The 17492-nt window shown below is 44.8% G+C and overlaps 1 protein-coding gene across 1 annotated transcript in view; it reads right to left on the bottom strand.

Moving 5' to 3' along the window:
• Positions 1-17492, bottom strand: part of ankar (ankyrin and armadillo repeat containing) — a 397884-nt gene that overhangs the window by 182082 nt on the left and 198310 nt on the right. The window contains exons 10-11 of the mRNA XM_072494724.1: positions 5398-5502; positions 2178-2422 (exon numbers count right to left, since the gene is read on the bottom strand). Coding sequence (XP_072350825.1) covers positions 2178-2422; positions 5398-5502 — 350 coding nt within the window. The remainder of the gene's footprint in view (positions 1-2177; positions 2423-5397; positions 5503-17492) is intronic.

Below are 17492 nucleotides of genomic sequence, written 5' to 3'. Positions count from 1 at the left end.
GTTTGCTGACGATGCGACCATAGTGGGCCGGACCTCGAATAACGACGAGTCCGAATACAGGAGGGAGATAGAGAACCTAGTGGAGTGGTGTAGCGACAATAATCTCTCCCTCAATGCCAGCAAAACTAAAGAGCTGGTAATTGACTTCAGGAAGCAAAGTACTGTACACACCCCTGTCAGCATCAACGGGGCTGAGGTGGAGATGGTTAGCAGTTTCAAATTCCTAGGGGTGCACATCTCCAAAAATCTGTCCTGGTCCACCCACGTCGACGCTACCACCAAGAAAGCACAACAGCGCCTATACTTCCTCAGGAAACTAAGGAAATCCGGCATGTCCACATTAACCCTTACCAACGTTTACAGATGCACCATAGAAAGCATCCTATCGGGCTGCATCATAGCCTGGTATGGCAACTGCTCGGCCCAGGACCGCAAGAAACTTCAGAGAGTCGTGAACACCGCCCAGTCCATCACACGAACCTGCCTCCCATCCATTGACTCCATCTACACCTCCCGCTGCCTTGGGAAAGCGAGCAGAATAATCAAAGATCCCTCCCACCCGGCTTACTCACTCTTCCAACTTCTTCCATCGGGCAGGAGATACAAAAGTCTGAGAACACGCACGAACAGACTCAAAAACAGCTTCTTCCCCACTGTCACCAGACTCCTAAATGACCCTCTTATGGACTGACCTCATTAACACTACACCCTGTATGCTTCATCTGATGCCAGTGCTTATGTAGTTACATTGTATATGTTGTGTTGCCCTATTATGTATTTTCTTTTATTCCCTTTTCTTCTCATGTACTTAATGATCTGTTGAGCTGCTCGCAGAAAAATACTTTTCACTGTACCTCGGTACACGTGACAATAAACAAATCCAACCCAATCCAATCTCTAAGTGAGCTTCTGCCCCCCCCCCCCCCCCCCTCCCACTCCATGGGCAATGTCACCTCCCACAGACATGAACACTACCCCACACCTCCCAAGTGAGGACACCCGCTATAGAGCCCGTGGGGGTCCTCCCTCTTTATGCCCCCAAAGCCCCGCTATAGCACCCCTTCCCTTCTAGGACCCCCTCCCCCACAATCACCCACCCAACCTCCCAGAGGCCCCTACTTACCTGCCCTGCACTCCCCCACACTTCAAATCCCCCCTCATTTCATGGGCATGGCTCTCCTCGCCCTCTGGCCCTTGGCTGTGCCACGCTGGCACTCAGGCACCCTTGCACTGCCACCCTGGAACCCAGGCAGTGCTCCTGCTGACTTGGCAGTGCCATCCGGACATCTTGGCAGTGCCAGGATGGCAGTTCCTAGGTGCTAGCTGGGTAGTGCCAAGGTGCCTATGTTCCAGGGGCAGGGCCAAGGAGCCACCCTGCACTCACCCTGACCACCCTGGGGTCTCCTGTGGCCTTGGAGACCCCCCCGGGTGCCGTTCCGCTGGGTCCACGTTTGTGTGGAGCAGCACTGATCGACGCTTGGCTGCAGCGTCCCTGGGAAGGCCGAAGAATCGAGGGAGGCTGGTGGTACCCACACTGGTAGGTCGTAAATAGGTTTATGACCTATTTCCGCAAGCATCATTCGGTCCTGCCCATTTAGGGTGGGGTTCTGACCTCTTGCGGGACTTTGGAGAATCGCGGAAGGCGTGGAGCCTGACAGGAGGCTCGTTGCAAGCCTCTCACGGCATTCTTCGGCCATGTTGCGCTCAAGCGAGAGCACAACACTGCCAGAGAATCGTGCCCATAGTTAACGTTTCAAGTCCAAATTACCTTTCTAGGTTCTGTGGAAGGGTAATTGAAACTCGAAAAGTTAACTCTGTTTCTCTCTCCACAGATGTCCCAGACCTGCTGAGTTCATGCAGCATTTTCTGTTTTTATAATACTTGAAATTGTTGATCTTTTGTGTTAGTCTGGTCAATTTTGAGCAAATTGTGCTGGAAAAACCAATGCAACCTAGCAGAAACTGTACTCTGACATTCTTTCTGTGGTACAAAGATAAGAAATAGTTTTAAAAGTGTGGAGATATTGCTAAAAATAAAAGATTTTTCAGTTCAAAAAAAGGAGTCAAAATATTCTGCAAGACAAAAAGGGTCAAAAAATTTATGATGCCCCACCTCTTTGCTAATGCATTCACATATATATTTTAGAAAATTGAGTGTTAAGAATAAGTATTACTTACAAGAGAAGCAATTTGACTGGCATTATCCTCAATCTGGGCAATATCACACAGGATGACAGCACAACGAGACTGAAGTTCAGGTTGTTGACTGTGCAGTAATCCAATAAGCACTGGGATGATATCATAAGTAATAATCGAGTGACAGACTGGCAGATAGGTCGAAAGATTACAAAGCACAGCTGCAGAAATGCATTGCAGTGTCTCATGCTTACTGCGTAACAGATTGATAAGAGCAGGAATGCTACCTAAATCAAAGAATTGGAAAAGTCAGTGTCATGTATGGTGCAGTCTACTCTCTTGAACTTTCCATGTTTCTATGGACTTTGTTAAGGAATCAGCAAAATAGGACTGTTTAAAATCAGCTTTTGTAAGGCACATAAATTCAGAGCAGGCAAGCAGGTCAAGTGGTCACCCCTCATGCTGAGGACAATGAAACACAGTGTATCCTTAATCCAATCTATAGGCAATTTCACAATGCTGGTGGGATTCTAGCAAATTGGTACTGAAAGGACAAGGGTAGCCATTGCATGAGAAAATGCCCACTTGCAAATTCCCCTGCAGGTCACACACCATCCTGACCTGGAATGATATTGCCGTTCATACACTATCGCTGAGGTTGGCGGAGTGTCGGGTGGTCAGTTGAAGGAGGTCAGGTGAACAGTCTAGGAGTTGGGTAGTCAGTGGATGTTGGATCGTCAGTGGATGAGGGTAGAATAGGTCAGGGAGGTTGGGTGGTCAGTGTGGGTAGGGGTCGGTGGTCAGTGGAAAGGTTAGAGTGGGTTAAGGTTTGGAGGACCAATGCTAGTGGGGGGATGGAGTGGTGAATGAGGGGGTTGGATGGTCAGTTAGGGATTAGGGTAGTCAGGGGGTAGGGAGGATAGTAGACGATGGGCTGGGGGTCTGTGAGGGATAGGAGGCGTTGGGGTGTCGGGGAATCATTTTTGGTGTGCGGGGTAGTTAGTGGATGGGGATAGGATGGGTTGGGGTGTTGGGTGGTCAATGTGTGTTCAGTTAGAGGACTGGAGAGTAGCCTTGGAGTGTTCAGGAGGGTACTGCGGGTGGCAGGTTGGTCCATGGGGAGGATAGGATGGGTCAATGGGGTTGGGTGGTCAGTAGGGGTTGGGATTTCGGTGGTGGATCAGGTGGTCAGTCAAGGGTGGAGCAATTGTCAGGGAAGGTGGGATGGATAGTTGGGGATTCGGATAACATTTGGTGGGATGTGGGGAGGAGTCGAGGGGCTTGGGAGGCTAGTTAGGGTAGTCGGGTTAGTTGGAGGGTGGGAGGATAGTCAGGTGAATGGGAGGGTAGCTGCAGGGTAGGAGGGGTAGTCAAAAGGAATGGGGGGTCCATGGGAGGTTGGGGGGGGGGGGGAGTGAGTACTCTAGTTCCTCAGGAGTTAGAAAGGGTTTTAGTTCTTCTAACTGGCTTAACTATTTTGGAAAATAGGAGTTTTGGATGGTTCCCAATTTGAACTAATTGGGCAATTGCCATGTAACCCATGTACGATCCTCTGGAGATCAGAAGCTATGGACCGATTTTGAGCCAAAATGTAACATGTCAGTAACTATGGGCAGGCTTTTCTGTCCCTCCCCACTGGTGGATCTTTCTGTCCCATCAAACTTGACCGCCCACAGTGGGTTTCCTGGTGGCAGAGCAAACAAGCCATGCAAAAGCCCTTGGACTTTGGCGGGACCAATAGATCCCACCAATGGCCAATGGCTCACTGCATCTGCCGTGGGAAAACCCACCAGGGATGGCTGGAAGATCCCGTCCTATATTCATCGATCTGAAGCAGACAACAATCTTAGAATCTCAAACTAAAATATTTTTCCGAAGAAAAATAGGCAATATTTTTCTTACTTTGATGTTTTAGTTAGGTATTTGGAGATTTTTAAACACTGCAGTCCAAAGATGTGCGGGTTAGGTGGATTGGCCATGCTAAATTGCCCATAGTGTCCAAAATTGCCCTTGGTGTAGGGTGGGGTTACTGGGTTGTGGGGATAGGGTGGAGGTGTGGACCTTGGGTAGGGTGCTCTTTCCAAGAGCCGGTGCAGACTCGATGGGCCGAATGGCCTCCTTCTGCACTGTAAATTCTATGATATCTATGATATCTATGACTTTGAAACAAGACGGAGTCAGGCTGTCAGGTGGCCCATTTTCCATCTGTGTGTGCCCAACATACATGAAACTTTCCAAGGCTGAGAGTTAGTCTGCTTAACTGGTCAGAACATTCAAATGTATACGACTTTTTTGGAACATTCCATTGTGAAGACATTAAAAATACAACAGATCTCTCCTGCGGATTTAATAGCTATTGTCCAAATACCCACAGAAACTAATGCACAATGACCTCACATACTTTGTGACCGCAGAATGAAATTCCACAGAATGGGTGTGAGGAAAACTGTTCTATGACAAGGAAATGTAAACGGACGATATTTAAAACCCATTATCGGCCAATGCCCACATCGTCAGGGACCACTTGTGAGGACAATGGGAACACTGATACTATGGTAACCTGACAGAAACCACATTGTGATAAACATTTATGAAGACATGTTTGACAGCAGTCTGATATCTGAGAGACATGCACAGCACAGAAGGAAGAGATCTTGCCCAGCAAAGGAAGAGTCTTGTTTAGAATCCAATAACAGGCCGAGAAGTGGGGATAGCCATTTACCTATTGATTTGAAGAATCAGACAAGATCTTCACTTAACTGGAACAAAGTCAGATTCCTGTGTTGTAAGGAATAAGCCACTCTGAGTTTAATGTCTATTTATTCGATGAACCAAAAGAAAATTATCGGGCCTGCAACGTTTCCAGCTTCCAGCTCTAAAGATTGAAGAGTTATAATGAAGTTCTGGACTTTTTAAAAAAGCTAAGTGCATGCTGCCTCTTTTATAATAACCTTCTCTTGTGTATGTGTTTGCGTCCTGTATACGTATGTGCATGGATGCTGCTGAGGCTACATTTTGGATGTTGAGAAATAAACATTTATTCTTCCTTTTTTGAACTTCGGGAACACCTGTTTTGCGTTTGTTCTTGAGAGTTAAGGGGTTAAAACACTTCTTTTTTAAATTGCATTTTGGTATGGTCAGTCAAGAGGTGGAGTTTGTAGGAGGGTGGGGAGGAGAACTATTGTACCATCTCTCCCCTGTCCATAACAATAGTTTTAAAGTTCCTTTATCATTTGCATTGGGTTTTTTGTAGCTTTCTCACCTGAAGAATTAATTGCTTTCCAGTAATGCTTTTTTACCACACAAAGAATCTCAAGTGACCTCACTCCCATCTCCTGCTTTTTATATTCATTGCTCCCCATCATCTCTGGAAAATGTAAAAAGGGAAATTATAAACCATTGTACAAAAGCAAAACTCTGCAGCTGCTGGAAATCTAAAGTAAAAGAAACATTGCTGGAAATACCAAGCAGATCACACAGCATCTGTGGGGAGAAACAGAGTTAAGGTTCCAGGTTGATGACCTTTCATCAGAACTGAAGAAATATAGAAATACAAGCGTTTTTAAGCCAATAGAAGGGGAGAAGTGGTAGGAAGAACAAAAGGGAAGGTCTGTGGATTGGGATTTGTTTTATTGTTATGTGTACCAAGGTACAGTGAAAATTTGTTCTGCGTATTGTTCTACTTTTCATTCCAGACATAGAAAAAAATATATAGGGCATATATAAATACACAATGTAAATACATAGACACAGACACCGGGTGAAGTATATAGGAGTGCAGCATTTCTCAGTAGAGAAGATGTGTGAAGAGATCAGATCAATCCATAAGAGAGTCATTCATTCATGATATTGTGAAGGCAGGATGTTAAGCCATATTTGATAATCACAGCCTTAGTTGCAGTAAAGAGATTTGTATACTTATTATGAATTTTGGGGGATAGATGGAGTGAAGGGAAAGATAGAATGTTGGTCACAACAGGATGCGCCTGGAAGCGGTTGGAAAGAGGAAGGCAATGGTGGCCACCTTGGATGGCCCATGAACAAAGGGAAATTCCGGTGTGCAGACATGTCCTCAAGGTGAGTATGGCTGACCCCACAGGAGAGGGCGGGGGGGGCGTGGACAGAAACCCTCTTCAGAATAGTAACCTGGAACATAAGGGGACATAACGGACTGGTGAAAAGATCACAAATCTCTGCCTATCTAAAAAGCCTGAAGGTCGACATAGTCTTTCTGCAGGAGACACATTTGAGAGAGAAGGACCAACTGAGGGTAAGGAAAAGATGGATAGGACAGACCGATCAGGCATGTTTCGGCACAAGGACGAGAGGGGTGGCCATATTACTGTTATGGGCCAGGGTTTAAAGAACCCCAAAGTGTATCATGGAGTTCACCTGACCCCCAACTTTTAATAGATTGTGGTATGGGGAGCACACGGCCCACTCTACAGGTGTGGTACAGCAGAAATAGAAAAGTATTTTTTAAAGCAAAACAATGTTTATTCCATGAACTCAAGTTAACCTTTTTAAAACATACAGTGAACATCTTAGCAACCATTAATTCAAATACAACCCCCAAAGACTACAACACTAAGTAATCTTTTAAGCTTTCCGTTTAACATCCATAAGACTTAAAAAATAACTTTTAACAGAAGCACATCAGGTTAAAGTCACTACTGAGAGCAGTCATTAGTGTTAAATCATCAAGGTATCGATTTGCAGTTTTTAGATTACATAGAGAGAGACTAATACCCCTTCTGGCTGTGACTGCAGCTATCCAGCTCTGGAAATGAAACTAAAACACACCCTGCAGCAAACAAAAGTAAAAAGCTGACAGACAGCCCAGCTTCATCCACACTCTGACATCACTGATAAACACCCATTTCTGAAAGGTACATTTGCTAAACACCCATTTCTTAAGGTACTCTCACATGACACTACTTAAAGGTGCAAAGCAGATTTACCAGGATGTTGCCTAGAATGGAGAGGAGGTCTTATGAGAAAAGGTTGAGGGTGCCAAGCCTTTTCTCATTAGAACGGAGAAGGATGAGGGGTGACTTGATAGAGGTTTATAAGATGATCAGGGGAATAGATAGAGTAGACAGTCAGAGACCTTTTCCTCGGGTGGAACAAACCATTACAAGGGGACATAAATTTAAGGTGAATGGTGGAAGATATAGGGGGATGTCAGAGGTAGGTTCTTTACCCAGAGAGTAGTGGGGGCATGAAATGCACTGCCTGTGGAAGTTGTTGAGTCAGAAATATTAGGGACTTTCAAGCGGCTATTGGATAGGCACATGGATTATGGTAGAATGCTCGGGTGTAGATTGATTTGTTCTTAATCTAGGACAAAGGTTCGGCACAACATTGTGGACCAAAGGGCCTGTTCTGTGCTGCATTTTCTATGTTCTATGTTCTCAACAAAAAGACAGCCTTTACAGCGATGAATACAGTACGCACCCAGGGGGACAATGCATAATGGTTAGCGGGACCCTAAAGGGGCCCCGGTGATACTTGTAAATATATACGCTCCAAACTGGGACAACGCCGACTTAATTAAAGAAATAATGACAGAGGTCCCTGACCTCGACTTCCACCAATTAATCATGGGGGGAGACTTCAATTGTGTGCAGGACCCAATGACAGCCAAGTCCAGCCTTAGATCGGGGGCAAAATCAGGAATGGCAAAAGAACTAAACACCTTCATGGAGCAGATGGGGGTGTGGACCCGTGGAGGTTCAACCAACTGAGTTTTCCTTCTTTTCTCATGTCCGCAATGCATACTCCCATGGACTTCTTTGTAGCATGTAAGTTAGTGCTTCCAGGGATGGTAGGGGCAGAATACTCCGTAATAGTAATTTCAGACCACACTACATGACGAGACATTAGAGATGGGCTGGTCCCAGTGTTCCCATGTAGAGGCTGGACACAGCCCACCTCGCCGACAAGGCGGTCTGCGAAAAAATATCACAAGCCAACAAAGGGTATGTAACCTGCTACCAAAATGGAGAGGTATCACCCTCCACATTCTAGGAGGCACTGAAGGTAGTGGTCAGGGGAGAAATAATAGCATATAGAGTAATAGATCATAGAATTTACAGTGCAGAAGGAGGCCATTCGGCCCATCGAGTCTGCACCGGCTCTTCGAAAGAGCACCTACCCAAGGTCCACACCTCCACCCTATCCCCATAACCCATTAACCCACCCAACACTTAGGGGCTGTTTAGCACAGGGCTAAATAGCTGGCTTTGAAAGCAGACCAAGGCAGGCCAGCAGCACGGTTCAATTCCTGTAACAGCCTCCCCAAACAGGCGCCGGAATGTGGCGACTAGGGGCTTTTCACAGTAACTTCATTTGAAGCCTACTTGTGACAATAAGCGATTTTCATTTCATTTCATTTCAACATTAAGGGCAATTTTGGACACTATGGGCAATTTAGTATGGCCAATCCACCTAACCCGCACATCTTTGGACTGTGGGAGGAAACCGGAGCACCCGGAGAAAACCCACGCACACACGGGGAGGATGTGCAGACTCCGCACAGACAGTGACCCAAGTCAGGATTCGAACCTGGGACCTGGAGCTGTGAAGCAATTGTGCTATCCACAATGCTACCGTGCTGCCCACTTAGGGACAGGAAGGATTGGGGGGGCCAGGTGACAGCTGATTGACTCCATATTGGAAGTGTATTGGCGGCACTCAATGTGGAGCTACTGGCGGAAAGGGAAAAGCGACAAATGGAATTTGACCTGCTCCCCAATGGGGAAAGCAGTGAACCAGCTCGGTCAGACATGGGAGGCCTTTTATGAGCACGGGGAGAAGGCCAGCCGCCTACTGGCACACCAGTTGAGGAAGCAGGCAGACAAGAGGCAGATAGCACAAGTGAGGGACAGGAATGTTGAGCTAGCCACAGCACCAAATGAGATCAACGGGGCCATTGCAACTCTCTGGAGGGGGTTTCGAAGATGAAACAGTTCCTCGATGGGCTGGACATACCAGCGGTAGGAGAGGAAAAGAAACAGGCACTGGAAGCACCGTTAGGAGGGAGGTCATGGAGTGCAGAGAGTTATACAGTCAGGGAAGGCACGGGACCGGACGGGTTCCCGGTGGACTTCTATAAGAAGTTTGCAGTAGCACTGGGTCCGCACCTGCTGGACATGTCCTATGCCTCGCTGTCAAGGGGGGTCCTTCCGGCCACGCTGGCACAGGCCTTGATATTATTATTTGATTTTTAAATTTAGAGTACCCAATTCATTTTTTCCAATGATGGAGTAATTTAGCGTGGCCAATCCACCTACCCTACACATCTTTGGGTTGTGGGGGTGAAACCCATGCAAACACAGGGAGACTGTGCAAACTCCACACAGACAGTGACCCAGAGCCGGGATCGAACCTGGCACCTCGGCGCTGTGAGGCAGCAGGGTAATAATCCACTGCGCCACCGTGTTGCCCCAGCCTTGATATTATTGATCCCTAAAAAGGACAAAGACCCAATGGAGTGCGGGTAATAAAGACCCATCTGACTCCTAAATACTGACCGCAAAGTCCTGGCGAAGGCTCCGGCGAGGTCACTGGAGAGTTGCTTGCCGGAAGTAAATGGGGAAGATCAGACGGGGTTTCTCAAGGGCAGACAGCTAATGGTGAACATCAGATGCCTGCTAACCTGATCATGACTCCACCCGTGGACAAGACATGAGAAGTGATCACCTCCCTGGACACATAGGCCTTCGACAGAGTCAAATGGAAGTGCTGGAACGGTTTGGGTTTGGGCTAGGGTTCACCTCATGGATGAAACTGCTATAGAGCACTCCCACGGAAAGCATATGGACAGACCCCACCAGCTCTGAATATTTCTGGCTGCACAGAGGCTTGAGGCAGGGATGCCGATTATAGCCACTGCTATTTACCTTGGCAACTGCACAACTGGCTTCACTCTCAGATAGCGAAGGGGTGGAGAGGCATCCAGAGTGGAGACAAAGAGTACAGAGTCTCACTCAGTGCAGATGACCTGCTCCTCTACGTCTCAAACCCCCTAGCCAACATGAGAAGGATAATGGAACTCCTAAGGGGGTTCGGAGTCTTCTCAAGTTACATACCTAACCTGAGCAAGAGCAAAATCTTCCACCGTGAACCTCCAGGGGGAGAGCCAGAGTTGGGAACACTGGCGTTCAAAATGGCCCAAACGAAGCTCTGATACCTGGGGGTCCAGATATTCCATGACTGGGCACGGATACATAAGTGGAACATGTGTAGCCTAGTGGAGGAAGTAAAGAGAGATGTGCGGAGGTGGGACTCGCTCCCGTTCTCTTTAGCTGGAAGAGTGCGCAAATTAAAAATGAACATACTGCTATGGTTTCTTTTCCTATTCAGATCCCTCGCGATCTTCATCCCAAAGCTTTTCTTCACCAAAGTAGATAAGTTAATTATGGCACTTTGTGGGAATTTAACCCCCCGCCCAGGATCTGTTAAAGAATCCTACAAAGAAGGTGGAGCATGGCACTGCTGAACTTCCGACTCGACCGCTGGGCAGAAAGGGTGCGGGGGTGGCTGGGAGAACCGGAGGCGGAATGGGTGCAGTTGGAGGAGACCTCCTGTATTGGGACATCCCTCCAAGAACTGGCCACGACCCCACTCTCATTCCTGCCAGCCAAATATTCGAGGAGTGCAGTGGTGTCATCCTGTCATGTGAGAGTTCCCTTAAGAAATGGGTGTTTATAAATGGGTGTGTATATAAATATCTGTAGTGAGAGTACCTTTAAGAAATGGGTGTTTTATTACTGGAGTGATGTCAGAGAGTGGGTGGAGCTGGGCTGTCTGTCAGCTTTTTACTTTAGTTTTAGGCTGTTTGCTGTAGGGTGTGTTTTAGTTTCGTTTTCAGAGCTGGATAGCTGCAGTCACAGCCAGAAGGTGTATGAGTCTCTCTCTGTAATCTAAAAATACTGTAAATCGATCCTTTGGTGATTTAAAACTAATAACTGCTCTCTTTAACCTGATGTGCTTCTGTTTAAAGGTTTTTTCAAAAGTCATCTGGATGTTAAAAGGACAACTTACGGATGACTTAGTGTTCTATTATTTGGGGGTTGTAGTTGAATTAATGGTTGCTAAGATGTTCACTGTATGTTTTAAAAAGGTTAACTTGAGTTCATAGAATAAACATTGTTTTGCTTTAAAAACTACTTTTCCATTTCTGCTGTACCACACCTGTGGAGTGGGTCGTGTGATCCCCATGCCACAATCTATTAAAAGTTGTGGGTCAGGTGAACTCCATGATACACTTTGGGGTTCTCTAAACCCTGGCCCATAACAAATTGGGGGCACGAGGGGGATAAAAGTCTATCTATTGGATTGGCTTAGCGAACTTAAAGATAGTGAGGGGTGAGCATATTATGTGGTTGCTTTTCAGGTGTGGTATTCTAGTTTAAGTAGGGAGTGTGTTTTGGACAATGGCACTTTCAGAGGCTCTGACGTTTTTGGGGTGGAGACGGTCACACGCAGTACCTTATGGACAGAGACTAATAGCAGACTGTTAGATTTGGCAAAAACATTGCCGTTAACATTACCTGACAAAATCCGAAAAGATGAGTAATTGTGGCAGTGGCTAAGCATTTAAAGTTGCCTGAGATACAGTTTGACTCATTGGAAATGGCAAAAATTCAGATACAAATTAAACAAATGGAACATGAGAAAGAATTAAAGCAGCTTGAATAGGAAAGAGGTAGAGAGGAAAAAGAAAGAGATAGGGGTGATACAGCTCAGGGGAAAAGATAAAGAGAGAGAGTTTGATCTTCAGAAAATGGCCATGAAACATGACAGTCAGTTAAAATTGGCAGGTGTAAAGGAAAACGTACAGTTGGATGATAGTGATGAGGATAGTGAGAAAGAGCGTCAAAGTCAAAGGCTTGGTGAGCATCTATTTAAATACATCCATGCATTGCCAAGGTTTGATGCGAAGGAGGTAGAAGCCTTTTTCATTTCATTTGATAAGGTAGCTAAACAAATGAAATGGCCACAGGACATGTGGGTATTACTGATTCAAACAAAGCTGGTAGGTAGAGCGAGTGAAGTGTTTGCATCACTACCAGAAGAGGTATCTGGGACATTTGAGGAGGTGAAAAAAATCCATTTTAGGTGCATATGAACTAGTGCCTGAAGCCTACAAAGGTTTCGAAATGTAAGGAAAGAATTTGGTCAAACATACATGGGGTTTCAAAGGCTCAAACAGAGTAATTTTGATAGGTGGACAAGGGCTTTGAAAATAGACCAAATGTATGAAGCTCTCAGAGAAATTATACTTTTGGAGGAGTTTAAAAATTCAATTCCTGATGCAGTGAGAACTCATGTGGAAGAACAGAGGGTTAAAACTGCGGGATTAGCAGCAGAAATGGCAGATGATTATGAAATAGTTCATAAATCAAAGTTTGGTTTCCGACATCAGTTTCAGCCTGTGAGGGATAGAAACTGGCGACATGAGAAATACCCAAGTGGTAAAGGTAAAGGTGATCTGATGGGAGATAATAAGGAGAGTGTACCTCAGATTTTTTTTTTTAAATCCAGGAGGGTGGAAGAGACATGAAAAGTTTCAAATGTTTTCACTGTAATAAACTAGGCCATGTAAAGTCACAGTGTTGGTGGTAGAAGAAAAGCACTGGGAAGGCCTATGTGGTAAAACAAGATTAGACAGTGGGGTTTGTTAAAGTGGGAAAGGAAAGCCCAAGTGAAGCGAAGGAGGTGCAAAAGATTGTACAGCCTGATCAAGAGGTGATTGATAAGAAGGTGCCAGATCTCTTTAAAGAATTTTCTTGTGTGGGTAAAGTTTACTCATGTGTATCAGGGGGAGCAGGTAAAAGTCATAATTTTAAGAGATACGGGAGCTAGTCAATCTTTAATGGTAAGAGATGAGGAGTTATGTAGTTTGGGAAGAATATTGCCAGAAAAGGTGGTAATATGTGGAATTCAGGGTGAGAGGAGTAGTGTTCCATTACACAAGGTAATGTTGGAAAGTCCAGTGAAGAATGGTGAAGTGGTAGTAGGAGTAATAGAGAAACTACCTTGTCCAGGAATACAGTTCATCTTGGGTAATGATATAGCTGGATCACAGGTGGGAGTGATGCCTACTGTGGTTGATAAGCCAGTGGAAAATCAGACAACTGAAGTGTTGAAGGACGAATATCCTGGGGTTTTTATTGATTGTGTAGTAACAAGGTCGCAAAGTCACAGGTAAAGACAAGAGCAGAAATCAAAGAGTGAAGATGAAGTTGAAGTGCAATTATCAGAAACGATTTTTGATCAGATGGTTGAAAATGAACAAGAACAGGTGGAGGATGAGGCGGATATCTTTAGTTCAGGAAAACTGGCGGAGTTACAACAGAAAGATGTAGAAATAAAACGGATGTCTCAGAAGGCATATACGGAAGAGGAATCTGAGTGTATACCAGAGTGTTATTACCGTAAAAGTAATGTCTTATTGAGAGAGTGGAGACCTTTACATATGCAGGCGGATGAAAAGTGGGCAGAAGTTCATCAAGTAGTATTGCCGGTTGGGTATAGAAAGGAGGTGTTGCGAGTTGCACATGAGGTACCAGTGGGAGGTCATTTGGGAATAAGGAAAACTCAAGCTAAAATCCAAATACATTTTTATTGGCCTAGACTACATAAAGATGTAGTTAAATTTTGTCAATCATGTCACACATGTCAAGTGATAGGGAAACCTCAAGCAGTGATAAAATCAGCGCCCTTAATACCCATTCCAGCATTTGAGGAACCTTTTACAAAGCTTCTAATTGATTGCGCAGGACCGCTTCCGAAAACAAAAAGTGGGAATCAATATCTTTTGACTGTAATGGATGTGTCTACTAGGTTTCCAGAGGCCATTCCAGTACGCAATATTACAGCTAAAAGGATTGTGGAGGAGTTACTTAAATTCTTTAGTCGATATGGACTACCCACAGAAATACAATCAGATCAAGGAACAAATTTTACCTCAAGGTTATTCAAAGACGTTATGGATAGCTTAGGAATCAAACAATTTAAATCAACTGCGTACCATCCAGAATCGAAGGGAGGGTTAGCAAGGTGGCATCAGACATTAAAGACAATGTTGAGGGCTTATTGTCAAGATTATCCAGAGGATTGGGATAAAGGAATTCCATTCATACTGTTTGCAATTAGGGATGCACCTAATGAGTCAACCAAATTCAGTCCTTTTGAACTAATTTTTGGTCATGAGGTAAGAGGACCACTTAAATTGATTAAGGAAAAATTGGTGAGTGAGAAATCGGAAATTACTTTATTGGATTACGTGTCAAATTTTTGGGAACGATTAAATAGAGCAGGTGAATTGGCTGGACAACATTTGAAAGTTGTAGGTGAGCCTTTAAAAGCTAGGTTTTGTGGACCTTATTAGATTGAAAGGAAATTAAGTGAGGTGAATTATGTGGTAAAAACACCAGATAGAAGGAAGACTCACCGAGTGTGTCATGTGAATATGCTTAAAAGGTACTTTGAAAGGGGAGAGAAAAAGGAGGAGGTTTTAATGATTTTAATGACAAACCAAATCCAGATTACCGTGGATTTGACATACCTCAAATTAAATTGGAAAACGAGGATGTTCTTAAAAATTGTGGTAAATTGTTGAGTTACCTTCCAGAGGAAAAACAAACTGACCTGCAAGAGTTACTGATATCACATGGGCAAGTTTGTGGGGATATATTGGGAAGTACTAAAATGGCTATACATGACGTAGATGTGGGAAATGCTGTTCCAATCAAACAACATCCATACAGACTTAACCCTTTAAAATTGGCACAGGTTAACAAAGAGATTGCGAGTATGCTTAAAAATGGCATAATTGAAGTGGGTTGCAGCCAATGGAGCTCACCCATAGTGATGGTACCTAAACCAGATGGTACCCAACAGTTGATTGTGGACTATAGAAAGGTTAATGTAGTTACAAGAACGGACTCTTATCATATCCCACGTTTGGAGGATTGCATTGAGAAAGTGGGACAATCAGTTTTTATTTCCAAATTGGATTTACTTAAAGGTTACCTTTATCCGAATGGGCGAAGGAGATTTCAGCTTTTGTGACTCCAGATGGTATATACCAATTCAAAGTTATGCCATTTGGCATGAAAAATGCCCCAGCCACCTTTCAACGGTTAACTAACAAAGTTGTTTCAGGATTACCCAATTGTGCGGCATACATCGACGATCTGGCAATTTTCAGCCAGACATGGAAAGAACATTGAAAACATCTGATGCAGCTGTTCAATTGACTTCAGGAGGCGGGTTTGGTGATAAACCTAGCCAAAAGTGAATTTGGAAAAGCCCAAGTCACATTCCCTGGCCATACCATCGGACGGGGTCGAACGGTCACACGGGATGTGAAACCAACAGTTATTGAGGAGTTTCTGATACCCTCAAGACGAAGGGAAATAATGCGATTTCTTGGCATGAGTAGATTTGATCAAACATTTGTGCAAATGTTTTGTAGCGTGATTGCTCCACTGATGGACTTGCTGAAGAAATGTAAAAAACTCCAGTTGACAGTGGGTTTCAACAGGCATTTGACTGCCTGAAAGCTGCGATAAACAATGCTCCTGTGTTGGAGAATTACAAGGGGCTCTGATCAGATTGAACTAAAGTATCTGACTTTAAAGAAAAATGCCGAGGTGTAGAGAAATGGACGGATCGTGCAGAGTCCTTCTTGTTCAAAGAGACTGTCAATCGAGAAGGATTCCATTTGGAGGAGAGAAAAAAAAGGACTATATTATTATACCTGTTTACGTGTGTTTATTTTGAAATGAAAAAGTATATTACTGTGTGCATTTCTTAAAGGATAATGAAAAGGTTAAAAATGAAATCATCTTGAAGTTGATGGTTTCTTTTATTTTCTTGGGGGTATGTGTCATGTGAGAGTATCTTTAAGAAATGGGTGTTTATAAATGGGTGTGTATATAAATATCGGTAGTCAGAGTACCTTTAAGAAATGGGTGTTTATTACTGCAGTGATGTCAGATAGTGGGTGGAGTTGGGCTGTCTGTCAGCTTTTTATTTTCGTTTTAGGCTGTTTGCTGCAGGTGTGTTTTAGTTTCGTTTTCAGAGCTGGATAGCTGCAGTCTCAGCCAGAAGGAGTATGAGTCTCTCTGTGTAATCTAAGTACTATAAATCGATCCTTTGGTGATTTAAAACTAATAACTGCTCTCAGTAGTGACTTTAACCTGATTTGCGTCTGTTTAAAGTTTAAAAAAAAGGTCTTCTGGATGTTTAAAGGACAGCTTACGGATTACTTAGTGGTGTATTCTTTGGGGGTTGTATTTGAATTAATGGTTGCTAAGATGTTCACTGTATGATTTAAAAAGGTTAACTTGAGTTCACAGAATAAACACTGTTTTGCTTTAAAAACTACTTTTCCATTTCTGCTGTACCACACCTGCAGAGTGGGCCGTGTGCTCCCCATACCACAATCTATTAAAAGTTGTGGGTCAGGTGAACTCTATGATACACTTTGGGGTTCTCTAAACCCGGGCCCATAACAAAGCGAAGGACCTGGAACCAGCTCAGGCACCATTTCAAACTTGTGACATGTCTGCTGCGGCTTCCTTTTGCAGAAATAATACATTAATCCTGGCAAAAATAGATGACACCTTCAAAACATGGAGAAAGAACAAAGGGGTACTGACAATAAGGGATCTGTCTGTAGACGGTAGAGTAGTGACCCTGGGGGAACTAACAGGGAAGCTCCAGCTCCCGAAAGGGAACCAGCTCCAATACTTACAACTGCGGGAATTCCTCAGCAAAGAGACCGCAACGTTCCCCCAGCTACCTGGACACACTCTACTGGACAGACTGTTAGCGGTGAATGAATTAAGGGGCGGTAAATGCGCTGACATGCACGCACAAATGTTAGGAAAGGTAAGGACCCCGCTGGGCGAGACGCCGGAAATATGGGGGCATAAACTGGGCATGGTGACAGGGGGAGGACTCTGGATCAAAGCATTGGATATGGTGAATTCCACCTTCTGATGCGCAGGGCTGAGACTAGTGCAGCTAAAGGTGGTCTGCAGGGAACGCCTGACCAGAACACGCATGAGCAGGTTCTTCCCTGGAGGACAAATGTGAACGTTGTCAGGGATGTCCGGCCAATCACACCTACATGGTAGGGTCCTGACCCAAGCTTGTCGGGTTCTGGGTCACCTTTTTCAAGGCCATGTCCAGGGTCATGAGGGTGGAACCATGCCAGTTAGTGCCGGTCTTTGGGGTGTCGGAGCAGCCAGAACTCTTTATGGGGAGAGGGACAGAAGCCCTAACCTTTTCCTCCCTGATTGCCTGCTGGAGACTCCTGCTTGGTTGGAGATCAGC

Source organism: Scyliorhinus torazame, chromosome 2, assembly GCF_047496885.1.
Source record: "Scyliorhinus torazame isolate Kashiwa2021f chromosome 2, sScyTor2.1, whole genome shotgun sequence".
Lineage (NCBI taxonomy): Eukaryota > Metazoa > Chordata > Chondrichthyes > Carcharhiniformes > Scyliorhinidae > Scyliorhinus > Scyliorhinus torazame.
The sequence above is the reverse complement of the archived record's forward strand: the minus strand, read 5'-3'. Positions and strand labels throughout refer to the sequence as shown.